The sequence below is a fragment of the Siphateles boraxobius genome, unplaced genomic scaffold, assembly GCF_051911475.1.
Source record: "Siphateles boraxobius isolate OS27281-9 unplaced genomic scaffold, OSU_SipBor_1 16, whole genome shotgun sequence".
Taxonomy (NCBI): Eukaryota; Metazoa; Chordata; class Actinopteri; order Cypriniformes; family Leuciscidae; genus Siphateles; species Siphateles boraxobius.
In genome coordinates, this window is record NW_027508766.1 from 15,259,904 (window position 1) to 15,277,527 (window position 17,624).

The 17,624-nt window shown below is 36.9% G+C and overlaps 2 protein-coding genes across 2 annotated transcripts; one reads left to right on the forward strand and one right to left on the reverse strand.

Moving 5' to 3' along the window:
- Positions 1–1,286: 1,286 nt before the first annotated feature.
- On the reverse strand, positions 1,287–11,554 carry erap2 (endoplasmic reticulum aminopeptidase 2). Its single transcript, XM_077231692.1, has 20 exons — positions 11,444–11,554; positions 10,913–11,078; positions 9,235–9,823; positions 8,999–9,137; positions 8,623–8,757; positions 8,356–8,476; positions 8,085–8,239; positions 7,851–7,964; positions 5,457–5,588; positions 5,218–5,349; positions 5,056–5,124; positions 4,713–4,888; positions 4,483–4,562; positions 4,114–4,297; positions 3,831–3,987; positions 3,461–3,645; positions 3,172–3,333; positions 2,665–2,805; positions 2,478–2,559; positions 1,287–2,394 (listed from the first exon to the last, which is right to left on the reverse strand). The coding sequence occupies exons 3-20, from the start codon at positions 9,726–9,728 to the stop codon at positions 2,248–2,250; spliced, it is 2,805 nt and encodes a 934-aa protein (XP_077087807.1). The 5' UTR covers positions 9,729–9,823; positions 10,913–11,078; positions 11,444–11,554; the 3' UTR covers positions 1,287–2,247.
- Positions 11,555–15,197: 3,643 nt separating this feature from the next.
- Positions 15,198–17,413, forward strand: LOC143738960 (uncharacterized). The gene is made up of 5 exons (XM_077231022.1): positions 15,198–15,348; positions 15,801–16,121; positions 16,585–16,647; positions 16,724–16,829; positions 16,936–17,413. Coding segments are annotated over exons 1-5 (528 nt in total). The 5' UTR covers positions 15,198–15,311; the 3' UTR covers positions 16,937–17,413.
- The last annotated feature ends 211 nt before the right edge of the window (positions 17,414–17,624 follow it).

The window sequence follows — 17,624 nt, forward strand, 5'->3', positions numbered from 1 at the left end:
CAGTTGCGCACGAATTGTCTCTGCACTCGCGAGGTGTCTAGATTATGCGCATGACTTAAACGCTGGCAGACACAGCAGCAGTTGTTGGCAGGCATATTGATCAGGAAATCAGAATATTCTTGTCTTGAATTATTCATTCATTCATATTCATTCATACATTTATGTCACTTGTGGTTTAAGCCATCTAAAAAAAACAAAAATTTAAAATCGATTGGGGGGCTCCCTGGTGGCCAGGGGGCCCCAAGCAGCCGCTTAGTTCGCTTATTCCTCGGGCCAGCCCTGGCAGACAGCCTTTTCTATACTGACGTTTTAGTCAATGACAGCATTACAAGAGCCTTATTAGACAGTCGCTCTATATGGTTGTCTCTGGATCAGTGCGAGACGCAGGCCAATATACAGGTATGTGTCTGGGTAACATTAGACCTGAAACAATTATTCCCTTTCTAAAACATACGTTTATTTTACTTCCAAATTTTTGTGACATTACATTAATTTCATTATAGAAATACACTACATAGAAAATTTGAATGTCCCATTTTCATTCAAAAATCTTTTGAATGGACATCTAAGATGTGTAAGAAGAAAAAAAAGTTAAAAAAAACAAACATTGCTTTATGTAATGTTATAGTATAAATATATATTATTGTGTGAAATCTGTTATGCTCACTGGAGCCTCATAATGTCCTGAATACCTCTGAAACAAAATAAACCTTGAACATAACTTGCTCCGGAGCAGTTTATGTTCAGAAATGGCTACTTCCATGCTCTGAAATTTGTCATATAACCTGATTTTTGGAATTCCCCCAGATCATTTTTTGCATGTGTTCTCTTTCATTGTTAGTTTCCATGGATCCTAATTAAGTTATGCACCTGTTTCTAGTTTTTTTAATTGTCTATTTCTGCATATGTAAGCCCTTAGTTCCCTGTGTTCAGTGTTCTGTCTCGGTTTAATTTTATATGGTTTGCTAAATCACCTATGTTTCCTTGGATATCTCCTTGTTAAATATTCTGAATACAGGCTTTTGTTGTGCTATTCCATCTAGTCATGACTCATGAGTGCTGCAGACCACAGCATAACCACTACCTTAATTATGGAGAGTATAGAGATATTGATCTTTTAAAAGGACAGAAGGTTGGATTTTTGTTTCAAGTGATAGGCGTAAACTGTAAACTTGTCCCTCAAATCTGATTGGTTGATATGTTGTTCCAGGATCAACAAAGATGTTGTCCAGATTCATTGTACTTGTTGAAATCAGTGAGGGTCAAACATGGGAAAGAAAACAGCATTTTACTTCTAAATTAGGATGTTTTTTTATTTAAAAATCTTGCTAACATTATAACTGGAACTCAAAGAACATTATATTTAAAATAAAATAAAAATGCAGCTCAATACCCCTTTAATGTCTGGATGATATACCTTATGATATTTAACCAACTTACAACAGTGTTTTGAGCATGACAGATAACGAAGTAGACAAAGCTGATCTGAAGCAAAATGTAGCGATGTTCTATAGTGTATTGAATCAATTCCAAATTATTTACCAGTTATTTGATCTAATTATTCTTGCTGATACATCACTTTGCTGTGTACGGAAGTGATTGTGATAATAACAAAAGCTTAGTGGAGGTCCAGTGATTAATGTCCTAAATGTTTGATCAGTAGGCCTAAATTAAAATGAAATGCACTGTCATCTTAAAAAATGTTCATGTATACAATTGAATCCATTTCCATTGTCATGTTTCATAAGAACACATTTTTGTTTTTAGACTTGAGGCTTTAAGCTAGACATCATCCCTTATATATAAAACATGTTTATTATTATTTTTTGTTCCAAACCTTATTCAGTTAATTCATTTTCAGCATCTTCAAGTATGATTTTGTGCCACTAATTAATAGGCAGTCTCCTATTAACATTAGTTACAAAATTTGGCACAGCTGTCAAGAGACATATCAAAGGCAAAGAAAAACCAAAAAGCAAAACCATCAATGGTTTGAAACTACATAGCTGTTTTTAAACCTCTTTAAAAAAGTAAACTAGAAAAAGCAAACACATCATGCATTATTCAAGCAGTTACCCAATATAATTAAAACACAATCTAAAAAAAGGCAAAATAATAGAAAACTTGGAAAGTAATATGGAGTTTCTGAGCTGATCAGTTTACACTGATTCATATACCAAAACCATTAGGCCTATACTAGTAAACAGTAGTAATACTAGTCTGAAATGTTGATCTGCTTTTTACATTTTAATTGAGTTTTTGCTGCAACCAAGTCCTCATGGCCTCTAGATTCCTTCTGAGCCACACAATGTTCTTCTCCACGTTTTCTGTGGCTACCTGTGTGAAACGCAGCTGAGATACCTGCTCTGATATGGACTTGAAGAAAGCCTCAACCTTAACACAAAAAGAATGAATAGAAACACTGTAAATAAACCATCAAAACTAGATGATCATTAAACAACAAGTAAACAACCCACCTCTCTCAGCTCCTCTGTGGACGAGAACTGAGTTACAGTGCCAACAATGATGTTTCTGATTCCAAAAGATCCCAGCGGAAACCTTTGAAAAGGAGATATGAGTATCTTATATTCATAATGAACAAACCACAACTATTGCTATATAACAGCTTCATAACGTAAATAAGAAGCAGTGGATTGCACCTACTTTTCTACTAGGTCATTCCAGTGTTTCTTCACAAAATCCCATGCTAGAAAATGACCCATTGGATTTCTGGCCACCATGTATATGAGACTGGGTAAATTCTGTGTTTTTATTACAGTTCCATGCATTCCAAGCTGTAATAATCTACAGAAAGAATTTGAGAAATACAAGGCATTGTGCGATGTTAAACGTAATTTAGATTTAAATTCACATTTGTGTGATTCAACCTAACACACACTATCAGAATACATATGATTTTTTAACACTAGAACCGCCACGGGGTAAAATTTACCCATGGCTGTTTTTCAAATGTACAAAACAGATTTTCAATACAAAGTCTCCCAGTCATTGACTTTTACTAAAATTGTGTTATTTATAGTTCCCTGTTGTTAAAAATAAAACCAGATTAAAAACAGTAGTGATGTGCATTGGTAAATTTTACCCGCTGGCGGTTTGGGGTATACAACGACCCATTGGGGTTCTAGTGTAAATGCGTCGAAAACAACGTACCTTGATAGTTTTTCAGAGTCCTTGCTGCTTGCTAAAGCTGAGAGAAACTTGCTCTTCTCTGTCTCACACATGGAAACACCATAATTTTCTAGAAGGTAGGCCCAACCGCTGTCATCCTGGGCTCCAACCATATAAACCGTCTCAGACACATCAGTTGGTAAGCTGTATAGTTTGTAAAACATTAGTCAGGTGTTAAGAAATCTGATGATATAATCATTTCAAATGATAAAAATTGTATATTTTTTTGGAGGGTATAATTGCAGAAACAAATACTGTGTTGTCAAGTCACCTGATTGTACCATTGGATTCCACCCAGCTATCATAGAGCTGTTTAGCCTTTTCCAAACAAGGCGGATAACCAAAATCACATGCAAGAGAAAGAACCTCTTCACGCAGTCTCCGGTCTGAGACCGTCCCATCATCACTCCACGACTGCTTGTCAATCACATCTCTGAAATACTGCAAGATGTACGTCTGCAGGACAAAACCATAGCTATGAAAACATACAAGATGAAATAAACTCAGACAAGAGGACCTCATTTGAACTCAATGTGTGGTTCTGCAAGCTTGCCTTACTGAAATTGAAGACTCTTTGACGGATATGTGGAGGAGCGAGGACAGTAAATGAAATTAGACTCCAGGAAATGTTTGTGTCATACCTTCAGATTATGAGTAACGTCAGCTATGTTTCTCTTTTCTATCAGCTTGTAGAATGATTGAAGATAGCCAAGCCCTTGCAGGAGAGGAACATTGTGGGTCTCAGACTTCAGGTAACTGATCAGATCTAAAGCTCTGTCTAGTGACAGCCGTCCTGCACTGGAAATTATGAAAATAAATAACATTACAAATGAGCTCATAGGATTATACAATTATGCTCCTCTTGTTTTCCCTGTGATGAGACGTGCTTTGTAATGAGAGCAGTGGACCTGCACAGTAACTCACGTGACTAGCTGGAAGGCGTTATGAATGAGACTGGCTCTGTCCTTAAAGCTCAGAGCAGTGTGGTTTACTCTCAGAAGTTCTGTCAGGGCGTTCCAGCCCTCCTCATCATAATGAACCATGTAATATCCATTCATGTCAGTGTTGAGCTTCACCCAGTCTACTTCCTCATCCAGCGTCAACACATCTGGGTTTGAGAGATTGGTGGAAAAAGTTGTTGACTGTACAGGTGAACTTGATTTCACCAAGTACAACATCCTTGTAACTACTGTAACTAACAACTTCCTCATGTGGCAACTAGACCCAGTTTCTTATATATATATATATATATACAGTATATACATTTGATAATGATTTTTCACCAAATCTTACCTGATTTTGTGTGTAAAATGTGCTTTATCTCATGGTCAGAGTGACTTGTTTTATATGTCAAAGGGATGTGCCACAGGTAGCTATGGAGAAGATTTTTTTCTGTTACGAAGAGTTATATCAGAGATATTTCATTGCCTTTGCCTATAATTATGGCATATAACTATAAAACACAAAAGACAGCGAGAACTGCGTACAAACAATGTATACATGTGATTCTGTAGTGTAGTTACCCATCTTGAAGTGAATGCCATGAGGGATCATCAGGCAGGACTATCTTTAAGAAGCGTTCTTGCCCAATATAAAGTTTCCTTTTTTGCCGCTTCACTGTGACCAGTGGTATTCCCTTTTGTAGAGTCCAAGTATACATCATTTTCTTCAGGTTTACGTGCTCCCCAGCAAAACGATACTACAATGTAAAGAGTTAAACAAAGAGTTTTTAAGACTAAGTATCACCATCAAGGTACAAGAAAACATTTTGATGTATGTCTTTCGTGGTGTCTATTCTGTTTTATGGAGTGCTGTGAATGTTAAATAGCAAAAATCTATTGTTTTATTTATAATGTGACACTTTACCGCATTTTTAGTAGCTTGAGTACTGCTGTAACAGTGTTCTCCTGCTGTAAATTCCTCTTCAGAACATGTCTGTACAGGGCGTGAAGAGATAATGAGTTTTTGTTGTGATGCTGAATTGTAAATGTATGACAGAAAAAGGCAGTGGATGAAGAAGTGACATACTTTAATAAGGCTGTCCCACAGATCTTCATTTCTGGCATTGCTGTACCTGAACCTCCGAAGATACCGAATTATGCCACTCTGGAAGCCTTCATCTGTCAAGAAATGCCTCAGCATATGGAGAATACATGCTCCCTAAAATATTCAGTAATAATTCAGTGAAACTAAACCAAACAATTCAGAGTTGGCACTCATCATCACCTGCAATAGTGATAATGATTTAACATTTAACATTTTCCAACCTTGTCATACGACACAGTATCAAACATTTCCTTTATCTGAGTAGGGTTCTCGGCTAAACTGGAAATTGGCCTGGAAGAATTTAGTGAATCCCGTCCAATAGCTCCAAAGCAGGTGTCCAGGAAGTGGTCCTCCTAACATGTAAATGAAAGAATGAGAGACCCTATTCAAAACAAGCTAGTCTACAGAATATTAGTGTTGATACATATTTATTAATTTATTACTCGGCTCTCTAGAGTATTTGATTCACTTTGGTCAAAGTAGGATTGTTTTGTACACCCCCAGCTAACAAAAACTATGTTCTAAGAACAATTTGCTAATGTTCATATTAAGTTATGAAAAAGTTTTATCTTGGTTATGCGAACGTTAAGGAAACATTCCATTATATAATTTTGCTAACATTATTGGACTGTTATTTTTGATGAACGTCCAACTAAAACCTTTCAGGAAGAAACCTTCTATGAATGATGTATAATAATGTTAGAACACTATTAAAGACCAGATACAGTGGTAATCAAAATGATTCAACCCCCATTGCAAATCAGGTTAATTGGCACAATTTACAAGCTTTTAGCTGTTTGCAATGAACAAATCATACAAAAGTAATTGAAATAGCTCAAAACAACAAATGTTTCAAGGGGTTTCCCCAAGTTCAATTGAAAATGCAACTTGTGATGACTTCTGCTGTCTCAAAATTATTCAACCCCTTCATGGCAAGAATATTTAGTACTAAGTAGAACACCGTTTTGCTGTTATGACCTTCTGTAAACAAGATGTATAACCAGACACCAGCTTCTGGCAGCGTTTCTGAGGAATCTTAGCTCATTCCTCACGAACAATGGCTTCCAGTTCAGTAATATTCTTGTGTTTGAGTGCTGCAAACGCCTTTTTCAAATACCACCAGAGATTTTCTATGGGGTTCAAGTCAGGTGATTGATGGCTACTGTGTAATCTTCCAGGACTTCTTCTGCAACAAAGCCTTGGTGGAATTTTTAGGTATGTCTGGGATCATTGTCCTGTTGGAAGGTCCAATGACGCCCAAGCTTCAGCTTCCTCACAAATGGCACGAGGTTTTCTCCTAGGATTTCCTGATACCTCAATGAATCCTATTGCTTTCCACATGCAGCAGGTTTCCAGTGCCAGAGGATGCAAAGCAACCCAAGAGAGTCACCGAGCCCCACAATGCTTAACTGTCTTTTCAGCATGTGCTTTATCCAGACATACCGCTGATCCATAGGGCTGAAAAGTTACAGTTTTGTTTCATCGCTCCACAGAACAGAATCCCCAAATTTATTTTTAAAAATTACCTTATTTACTGTATATGATTTTGAGCAAATTGGAGCCAAATTTTCTCATGCTTTTGGGTAAGTAGTGGTTTATGTCTTGGAGCTCTGTCTTGGAAACCGCATGCGTTTATGTTCTTTACTGTGCAAGCTGAAACTTCAGTGCCTCTTGCCACCAAGTCTTGCTGCAGGTCTTTTGCAGTCACTCGAGGGTTTTCCTGAACCTGCCTTCTCAGAAATCTGGTTGCAGCCGTTGATAGCTTCCTTTTTCTGTCCCGTCCAGGTAGTGTAACCACTGTTCCTTTAACCTTGAACTTGCTAACTATGCTTCCAACGGTGTCTCTAGGAACATTTAGTGCCTTCGCTATATTTTTGTATCCTGCTTCTTGTTTGTGGAGGGTGATGATATCTTCTCTTAATTTTTGGACCATTCTTTCGACTTAGCCATATTTTTAATATGCCGTCAAACGTGACACTCAAGAAACCGCAGTTCAGATATTTCATGTGTTCTAGCTCAAGCAAACCTGGTTAAACTAATGAAGCTCTTGATAACTGGCATCAGGTGTGCTTGAGACAACAAATTTTTTGCAGATTTGTGCTGTTGTGAGGGATTCTATTCAGGGAGTTGAATAATTTTGAGACTGCAGAAGTCATTAAAAGTTGCATTTTCAGTTGAATTTAGGGAAACACATTAAATTACTGCGATTTCAATTACTTTTGTTTGATTTGTGTGTTGCAAACAGCTGAAAGTCTTTGAATTTTGCCAATTAACCTGATTTGCTATTTTAATTTTAATTACAACTGTAACTTTGAAGGCATTCTACTAATGTTACTGGAAGAACGTTAGCTAAAGTTCTGAGAACGTTCCCTGTTAGCTGGGTTATAATGATTTTTTTTTGGCAGAAGCTTGAAGATGATATAGGTAAAATTATAAAGCTGTGTAATGAGATGGATAATGTACAGTTAGCGGGTTATCATTGCAAAATAAGCCATGCACCTCAGGGTGAAACAATCTTGACTACTTCTTGTGGTTTATTTTGTAATAATAACTGCCCGACTTAACGTTATCCATTACATTATATACAGAGATAAATATTTAAAGCTTTGACATACAATTTTAAGCTCTGGATACACTGCCCCAACAGAGACAAATTCCATATATCGTGCAAAGCCTTCATTCAGCCATATGTCATTCCACCACTCCATAGTCACCAGGTTTCCAAACCACTGGAGAAAAAACAAAACAAAACAAAACTGTAATTCATAACTTCATAACTCCTCTAATTAATTGGGTAAGCTCAAGAAAGATAATAACAGATGAAGGTAAGAATATATTTTATATCCAACCTGATGGGCTATCTCATGTCCTATCACTGTGGTAACCCAGAGCTTATTGGAGGCAGATGAAATGTCAGGGTCATACAGAAGAGAAGTCTCCCTATAAGTAGTCAAACCCCAGTTTTCCATAGCGCCTGACTGGAAATCTGGAATAGCTATCAGATCTGGCACACATCATAAAATAAACAACAATGTAAATATCCAAAGGCACATCATATACAATAACATATGCACTGAAACATTAGAAATAAAAGGTAAGGAAAAAGCAAAATGTATTCACCCAGTTTTGGCAGGGGATAGAGTATGTTGAAATATTGTTCATAAAACTCCAGAAGCCTCAAAGCAGCCTCAAGAGCATAGTGCGTCTGATGCCATTTCTCTGGAACTGCATAGATAGAAATCTTTGGGAGAAGACAAAACAGTTGATTCATGATGATTTTCTCACCTGAGAGCCTGTGATAAAAACTTCACACAAAGCAGGAAAAGTTGCTGTGTTCACAGTTTCCGCTTCATATTGTTTAACCCTCTCTATGTTTTAGTTACTTACATTAATTCCAGTAGCCGTTATCCCACTAACAGATTTGAAGTCGCAGACAATGAAGGCCAACAGGTATGAACTCATCTTCACACTCACTTCAAATTGGTCTTCAAACAGACCATTGCCAATTTCCACAGTTTGTTCCTGTAAAGTAAAGATAAGGGTATTTTCAAAATTTCAAAATGTAGGCCATATTTTAAAAAAATAGTTTAATATAAAAACAATCTGTTCATTTTAAGGTGTCCTTAATTGTTACAGTGTAATTATACATTAAGTACATTAAGTTTATAATTAAATCAGTTAGAAATAACTCTTTGAAAGAGCAATTGCAGGTGCCACTTTTTACAGTGTACATTGTTAAAGTATATGTATGAAATGATCTTACTAATGGCATGTTCGACAAAGCTATGTGTGACGGACCCCTCCTTATTCTGACAGTGTAATTAGCTTTGAAAGTGGGTTCATCAAAACATGGCAATGCCATTCGGGCAGATGTGGGCTCAAAGTGGGTGGATGCCAGGACCCTATAAGGGAGAACAATAAACAGATTGTTTAGCAATTATTTGCAATATGTGCATGTATGATTCATGAAACGTTACATTTCAGAAATTTGAACCATACCTTGTCTCTCCTGCTTTTGTCTTATATGTACTCTTATAAAATCCATAGAACCCATCACTTAAAGGTGCACCAAATTCCAAATACAGGAAGTATTTTTCCCCAGAGGTCAGAATCTTTGGGGAGAAGATGGCTATCTGTTCATGTGGAGGATATTCCAGCACAGAGAGCACCTTATCTGAGAGATGGGCCTCATGCTCATCCAGAACAGTGGCTGTGAAGATCTTAAGGTTCTTGCTGTGTAGCACCACCCAGTTTGTGTTGTTTTTTACATCAATTTCAATTTTCACAGAACCATTGAACCTCAAAGTGGTGAGATTGGGATGAATAAGCAGATGGTAATGTACAGGCACTATGTAGTTTGGCAGGCGCATTTTACTCCATGGAAAAGGAAGGCCGTTTGTGGCCATGTTGTTGCCAACAGAACTATTGCTGTCAGAAGACTGGACAAAAAAGTGTGACTCCAGAAAGAGCAGGGTTAAAAACAAGAGATGCATATTGAAATATAACTTGTGGTTATTGGTTTTGGTATTACTGAATTTGATGGACTTTCATATTTGTTTAATGGTTAGATATTGGCAGTCACTGTACCCTGTGGAGAGAAAAGGTGAAATTGAGTCTCACATGATATGTAAATATTTGAAGTTCTCTTTGTCTTTACTGTACTAATATCAGTAAATCACTGTATATGGGTCATTCTTCATTTGCTGTGACAAGTGGTGTACCTCTTTTTAAACTTTAAATACTATCATTAAAAATCATAAAATGTATTGTATTTTGTAAGGTAAAACTGTCTTGAGCGCTGTTAAAAGATACATTTATGTTTTAGATAGATATTTAACTAACAAAATCTACATATTCCTACTTTAAACAAAGAGCGGTCCTGGGATGTAATTGCAACAATATAACAGTTTTAACGTAGTGGTTATATAGCAAACATAGACGTTAAGATGTGTACTTAAATTTGTTAGTTTTAGAAAATCATAATTTATTATTATTTTAAGAAAATGTTGTGTCTTCCAACTTTAAGTCTATGGTGTTACAAAAATGGATATCACCCCTTTAAGAAAAGAGGGAATTCAATTTTGACTATTTTCTGTGTGTAAAAATCAGTGATGGTTGATCTGAAGAGTGAAAGTTTATTCTTTCTCATTAATTTTCACACATTTCTGACTATTTCATGTGTCACACTTTATTACAGTCTGTGGTGTTACCAATAAGCTTACATTTGACTGAATATAGCATATCAAACCATTTTTTGTGTGCAAAATCTACCTCTCGTTTGCCTCTCTAATTGGAGAATGATCCATATGCACATTTCAATTTCTTTACATTTCACACTGAGCGCGTGCGATTGGAAAAGCACTAACCCTAACCCTAACATTCTAGCACATGTTAGAATGATCAAAATGCTAATTAAAATAAAAGACAACAATCAAGTGCTCTTAAAATAACATGCATGGCAAAACAGAGCAGTGCTGAGCGTTCTCTGTTGACCTCACTCTGTAATGTGAGCCTGTTCATGTTAATACATTGACATCTGCTGTTATACAGCACACGATCTCTAGCTCTATACTGGAATGCATTTGTAACACTTAATGCGGTCTCTGTAAAGTAGGACAAGCATCTACTAACAGCATTGTTGAAGAACACACGCATTTTAACAGTTTTATGTCTTTACCTGAATTTTAGCTGTATCATTGTGTCGGCTGCTTTCATTTTCTCTTTCATTTGTCCTGCCCACAATTTCCTGGTTTGCAGCAGCTGCCGAGTATGTGCTGTCTGGCTGTGTATCTGTATTCAAATGACAACACAGCGGGGCTCGAGCCACCGAGCAGAGGAATGACCTAGAGCCATCAACACATACAAACAGCCAGTTCATGTCTGTGTCAGCGAGTAGCAAGCAAGGCAAAATAAAAGGCTGGATTTAGTCGCAGCAGTAATTCGATTTATTAACAAACTCAATGTAACAAAACAAACTCTCTCCAAAAACATGAACGAAACAACCAACATAATAAAAAGAGAACGGACCAAGACTGATTAAAAAACCCAAGGCTATGAATAGGCTACACACGTAATCAAATCAATGAAAAACCATAGAAACAAACTCAAACATAGGAAACAGAACTAAACACGTGCAAAATCGACCCAAAGCAAACACAAGACCAGATCACCCCGTAACATTTCCCCCATCTCAAAAAAGCTACATTACATTAATATACAAAGTCCAACAGAGGGAGGGCGAGAGGGGGCTAAGGAGGTGGACGCAGGGCTGGAACACAGGACAACTACAGGAGCCAGGGTTGAGACAACAGCGGGAATCTCAGGACGTAGGAGTCGAGGGAGGGAAGAGCCATGGTGGAGACTTTGCAGGCGGAACCAGGGGGCGGACTGAGGAAGAGCTGATGGCGGTGGAGACCCAGGCGGAGCCGAAGAGACCGTGCGACACAGAAGGTCCTGGAGAACAAGGCTAAGCTGTTGAGACGAGTGGACGAGGTGTAGCCAGGGAGCCGGAAAGGGAAGGCGGAGCCCGATTGAGCTAAAGTGGTACAGGGACGATTCGCTGACAAAGGTTTGGAACGGCCTCTCTGGCTGACGCGGGACATTCACACACTTCAGGAAGGGCCTGTCTAGCTGATGCGAAACAGGGAGAGGAGGTGGGAGTGAGGGAGGACGGGAACATCAAAGACATCAATATAATCATTGCATGACAAAACAGGCATGGTACCAGGTGATGAAAAAGGCATAGTGCTACTAGTAGCACTCTCCTTCAAATTTATAAGGGGTGCTGCGTTCAGTGCTTTTACATCTGCCTTTTTAGAAGGGACAGGTCCCCACTCCATCCCCTCATATTCCACCAGCACTCCCAAGTGTCACGATTTTGCCAGCTCACGGTCGGATTTTTAACTTGGCTCAGGTTCCGGGATGATCGTTGGCTCAGGCATCAGCTCTGGTGCTGGGATTGTGGTGGTCTCGGGCTCCTTGTCTGCAATGGGCTCTGGCATAACTTTCGCTGGGACAGGGGCTGCGGATGCAGCAATCATTGAGTCAACAAATACAACAAGCATCCCTCGAGGACTGTCTCCATATTGAGACCTGCCCGGAAAAACACACACACACGTCGTCATAGTGGACAAAACCAAGAAGTCCTGTGTGTGTTCCTCGAGGGAGCGTTATAATTATCATCATTGTGGTAACACTTTACAATAAGTTTTCATTTGTTAACAGTTATTTATGTTAATATCAAGATTTACTAATACATTATTAAGATCAAAAGTTGTATCTTTTAACATTAGATAATGCATATTGAACTAGAACATTTTTATTAACTAACATACTGTAAATTTATATTACTCATTGTTAGTTAATTTTAATTAAAGCATGGACTACTGTTAACAAATTAGACCTTATTGTAAAGTGTTACCATTATTACAGATGATGACATTTCTGTTCTTTTTGGTCTTTCAAATGTTCAGTATTTAATGAAGTAATAAATGTGTGTGGAAAATAAATCTTAGCCAGCTTTGATATAATTGAAATCAAACTAGAAATTATTAGACAACAATATTATATTCACAATAACGAATATATATGAATAATGAATAAAAGGTAAGGCAAGGCAAGTTTATTTATATAGCACATGTCATACACAATGGTAATTCAAAGTGCTTAACATATAATAAATTAAAATAATAAAAAGAAATAAGAATAATAAAATAAAAAATAAAATAAAATACAGTACAAACAGCCGGACGAACAGTGGCACAGTGCTCATTCAGTAAATGCACAGCTAAACAGATGTGTTTTGAGTCTGGATTTGAATGTGACTACTATAGGAGCACATCTGGGGCCGGTTATATAAACATAGCCATTATGTTAAGATAGTGTCAAGTTAGTGTGACCCACTAGCAGTTAGTCAGGGGATGTCAGTTTTACTTTTTAGTATTAAATTAGGCTAATCTATGTTTTTATGTAACTGATTTAAAAAAAGCTATGAACAGTCTTAAAGAAAAAAAAATTGGTGTCTAACTTGTAAGACTAATCTTAGCGGTTTATGCAACCAGCCCCTAATCTCTTCTGGAAGCTGGTTCTGCGGCTGGCATACATGCTTAGAGTGAACCCTTGGTATTTCTAGCTGATGTGGTCCTAATGATCTGTTGAGTTTATATTCAGTGAGCATATCTGCAATGTATTGAGGTCCTAGGCCATTGAATGATTTATATAGCAGTAATAATACTTTAAAATCAATCCTAAATGCAACTGGGAGCAAAGTAGATCTGTTTGCCATCTGAATAGCTGTGGTAAGCAATTCGGTTTATTTTCATTATTTGGCTCAGTGGGAGCATGTACAGGTTGAATAGGAGTGGCGGAAGAATTGAGCCTTGAGGGACTCCGCATGTCATGGATGTCCATTCAGACTTATGGTCTCCCATACTCACAATAACCTCTCCCTTCTAAGTGACCTGAGCCATTTTAAGACTATCCCAGGAACCCTGACCCAGTTTTCTAGCCTGTCAAGAAGCATGTTATGATCGACAGTGTCAAATGCAGCACTGAGGTCGAGTAGTACCAGCACTGATAATTTTGCCATCAATTTCTTCGAAATCAGACATAGTAACTACTTTCTCAGGTTGTGGTCTGACCTGCCTGACCCCAGCGCAACTCAAGGATGAGCTGATCACCTTTCTGATATTATTGATTTTCATATATATATGAAAGGAGGAAGCATGCACTTGCTGTCTGAGAGCATTTCTCTGAAAATGTGACTTGAGGGGTTTGTCAGTCTCTCTACAGTAGCAAAAAGACTGAGTGTGTTGTTTAAGTTGCTGTTTATAATATTCGAGAAGAAAGTCTGTCTAGCTTTGCCTTGTTCCATATTGAAAGCATGGAGGCTTTTTTGTAGATGTTATAATGGACTACATGTTTTGTCTTTCGCCACATGCGCTCTGCTTTTCTGGATTGTCTTTTCATATTTTGCACTGCTGTTGAGTTTCTCCAAGGTGCTTTTTGTCTGCCACTCTTCTTCCCGACTTTCACATGAGAAATATCATCAATTACACTTTTAACTTTTGAGTTAAAAGAATCAAGGAGAAAATCAACAGAGTCAGCAGATATGCTTAGATATAGCCTTACACTAGTGTTCTCATTTAAGCATCTCTTCTTGACAGATACAGATCTAGCTTCAATGGCAGGAGAGATCAATATATCAAAGAAAATACAGAAATTATCAGACAGTGCTACATCCTTAATAACAATAGATGAAATGTTTAGACACTTACTGATAAGTAAATGTAGAGTCTGGTCTAATAAAACAAATATAAAAGAATGCAAATTGTATAATTGTTTTGGTATACTTAATAAAACAAAAAAGAGATATTTATTTATATAGGTTGAGGCCCTGAGGTCTCATTCGAGGACTTGACTCCAGCTTTTCTATTAATACTTAAGACTTGAATCTGACTTGCAAAAAATGGCCAATTAATGCTGCTATTTTGTTTCATGCCAAAAACTTTTAGAAGAGATCAAGCATATTTAGCATATGCCTGATCAAAACATTCTTTGAAAGTGCAGTTTTATTTCATCCAGATGCACAGAGCAGCAGGTACAGCCGTTGGTGTTGATATTATCTCTCTGACACCACAGAAGTAACCAACATAAAACAGGTGTGAATCTTTGGAAACACTCTACATCACATTCTCACAAGAAATACAACACATCACACCAGAATAACATTGTGTATGTGTATTTCATTATATTAAATTACATATTTTGTCCAACGAATTCTGAAAATCAAATGATAGTGAACTCGGAGTGAGGTGAATGTGCAAATTGAACTCTTTTTGAATGTTGTATTGCAAGCGAGTTATTCTACCCCATGAATGAAACCTGATGCCAAACTAAGTGTATCAGCGTGTTTAGCAGCACAGGCCTTTGTGTTCTCATTTTAGCACAGCCATACAGTATTTTGGCACAGCAACACACCGATGGAAAGATTCCATGGCGGGTGTGAAATCACATGACTGAAACTTGATAATCCTTTTCACTGCCTGGCTGAACTCATAGAGCTAAACAACATCATCATGCTTTCCACCCTCCTCACCACCATGCTTTTTACAAGTAAGTTGTAGAGTTTATAGGACGGCTAGCACGATTACTAACATTTTTAGCAATTACAAAGCTCAAGTAAGGCACTTCATTAGATAATATAATTTTAAATACTGTATTTATGTAATAACTGGGCTATTTTCTTCTTTTGTTTTTAAATATATGTTTTTTTAAAGGTTTTTGAAATAAACCAAGCATACATTTTATTTAAAAAATACAGTAAAACCAGAAATATTGTGAAATATTCTTACAATTTAAGATAGCCTAATTATTTTCTTTTTGTATATATTTTAAAATATAATTTATTCCGGTGATAGCAAAGCTACATTTTTAGCATCATTAATCCAGTTTTCAGGGTCACATGATCATTCAGATATCAATATGCTGATTTGTTGCTCTTATTATTATTAATGTTAAAAAAATAACGTTTCTAACTTATGTGAATACCGTTCTTTTCTCTAAAGTGGGATCAGATGCTGTCCCTTATGCCATTTTATCTCCACCATTTCATCTGAACACTGATCACAGCGGCTTGACCATCCTGGTGTGTGTGGTTCATGACGTTCATCAAGGAGAGATGGAGGTGGCCTGGATTTCTAGTGGCACCAGAGGAACTAATCCCGCAGTCTCTAACTTACCCCAAGGACACAATGGCATTCAGAGCGCAATGTCTTTTATCTCTGTGGCATCGAGTGAATGGACGTCCTACTCTTGCTTTGTGAGTCACAGAGGCTCAGATCAAGTAATGCACAGACACTATGCTGGATTCCCAAAGGAGATGACTGGTAAATTACTATCACGATCCTTGCATTATGTAAAAGGATCCATTTGTTGACATTAGTTTACCACTCACTGTAAAAACAAGTTGCTGCGTTAAATTTTTAAGTACAATAAACTTGGACGTTAAGTCATTTCAACTTAAATTACATTAAACTGACTTTTTTATGTGTTGGATCTTGTATAACATAAAAAAGTTGAAATTTGCTTAACTTCTTTTGATGAGTTAAAGAAATGTAAAAACATGTTGCCAGAACTTATTGATCATTACTGTATAAGTCAACATGAACTATCAATCAAAATACTTTTGAAGCATCTTAGTTCAATTAATTTTTTTTTGTTAACATTTATCACTCGTTGTTAGTTAATACAAACACATTGCTCTTTGTTAGTCAATGTTAGGTAATGCATTATCTAACATTAACTAAAGGGACCTTATTGTAACATGTTATATTGTAAAATGCATTTCAGAAAGAGCTGACGATGAAGAAACGTCTGATATTTGTTTGGACCGTCAAAGCAGTTTATCGCAAGGTACAGTAAGAGGCAATTTGTTAATCCTAAGAATTCAATTTAGTGTCTGTTTTGTACTAATTTTCTCTACTTGCAGAAGTGAGAGCACACAAGGATCTAATATTTATTCAAGCTCTCAGAATTCTCCTCCTGAAAATCACCATTTTCAACATATTGATGACAGCCCAAGCCGTCATAAAGTGGTGAGCGCTCATATTACTGCTTATGCAATTTCTGAACAGTGGCAACAATTAAATTTTTCACAATTAAAATGAAAACTGTCATATTTCTCTTCGGCAAAATTTGCAGACTTTTCAAACACAACCGTCACGGTTGTCAGATTTAATTGGACGTGCTGCTGAAGGAACTCCGGCTGATGTAAATGAGAACCTGGAATGTTGATGAGCGTCTCTATGAGCTGCAGACCAACATCACGCAGAAAGACACAGGTGCTTGGATATGAGCAGATCAGTGTGATAGCTGCTCAAAACCACAATACAACAAATGAGCTGCACTACAAGGCTGTTTTTGTAGGCCATGGCTTTGAAAGTCATCTTCCACTCATGTGCTGAACTGTTGATCTGAATGACAATGAGTAACCTTTGATGAAATGAGATTGTGCATAACACTCTATCGAAGATTGAAACTAAGTTTGTTTATATCAAGGTTTTTTTTTTAATGTGACTCAAGTGCTTTATTAAGTTACATTTTTTTTTGTGTGTGTGTGCATTTATTTCACAATTGTTTGTAATTACACTACAGTTCAAAATGTTATGGTTGGTAAGATTTTTTCTAATGTTTTTGAAAGAAATCTGTATTTATTTGAGCAGAAATACAGTAAAAACAGTAGTATTGTGAAATATTACAATTTAAATTATTTTTAATTTTTTAATTTTAAAATATAACTTTTCTTCAGTCTTCAGTGTCTCATGGTCATTCAGTATAATATTCTGATTTGCTGCTCAAGAAAAATTTCTTCCTATTATCAATGTGGAAAA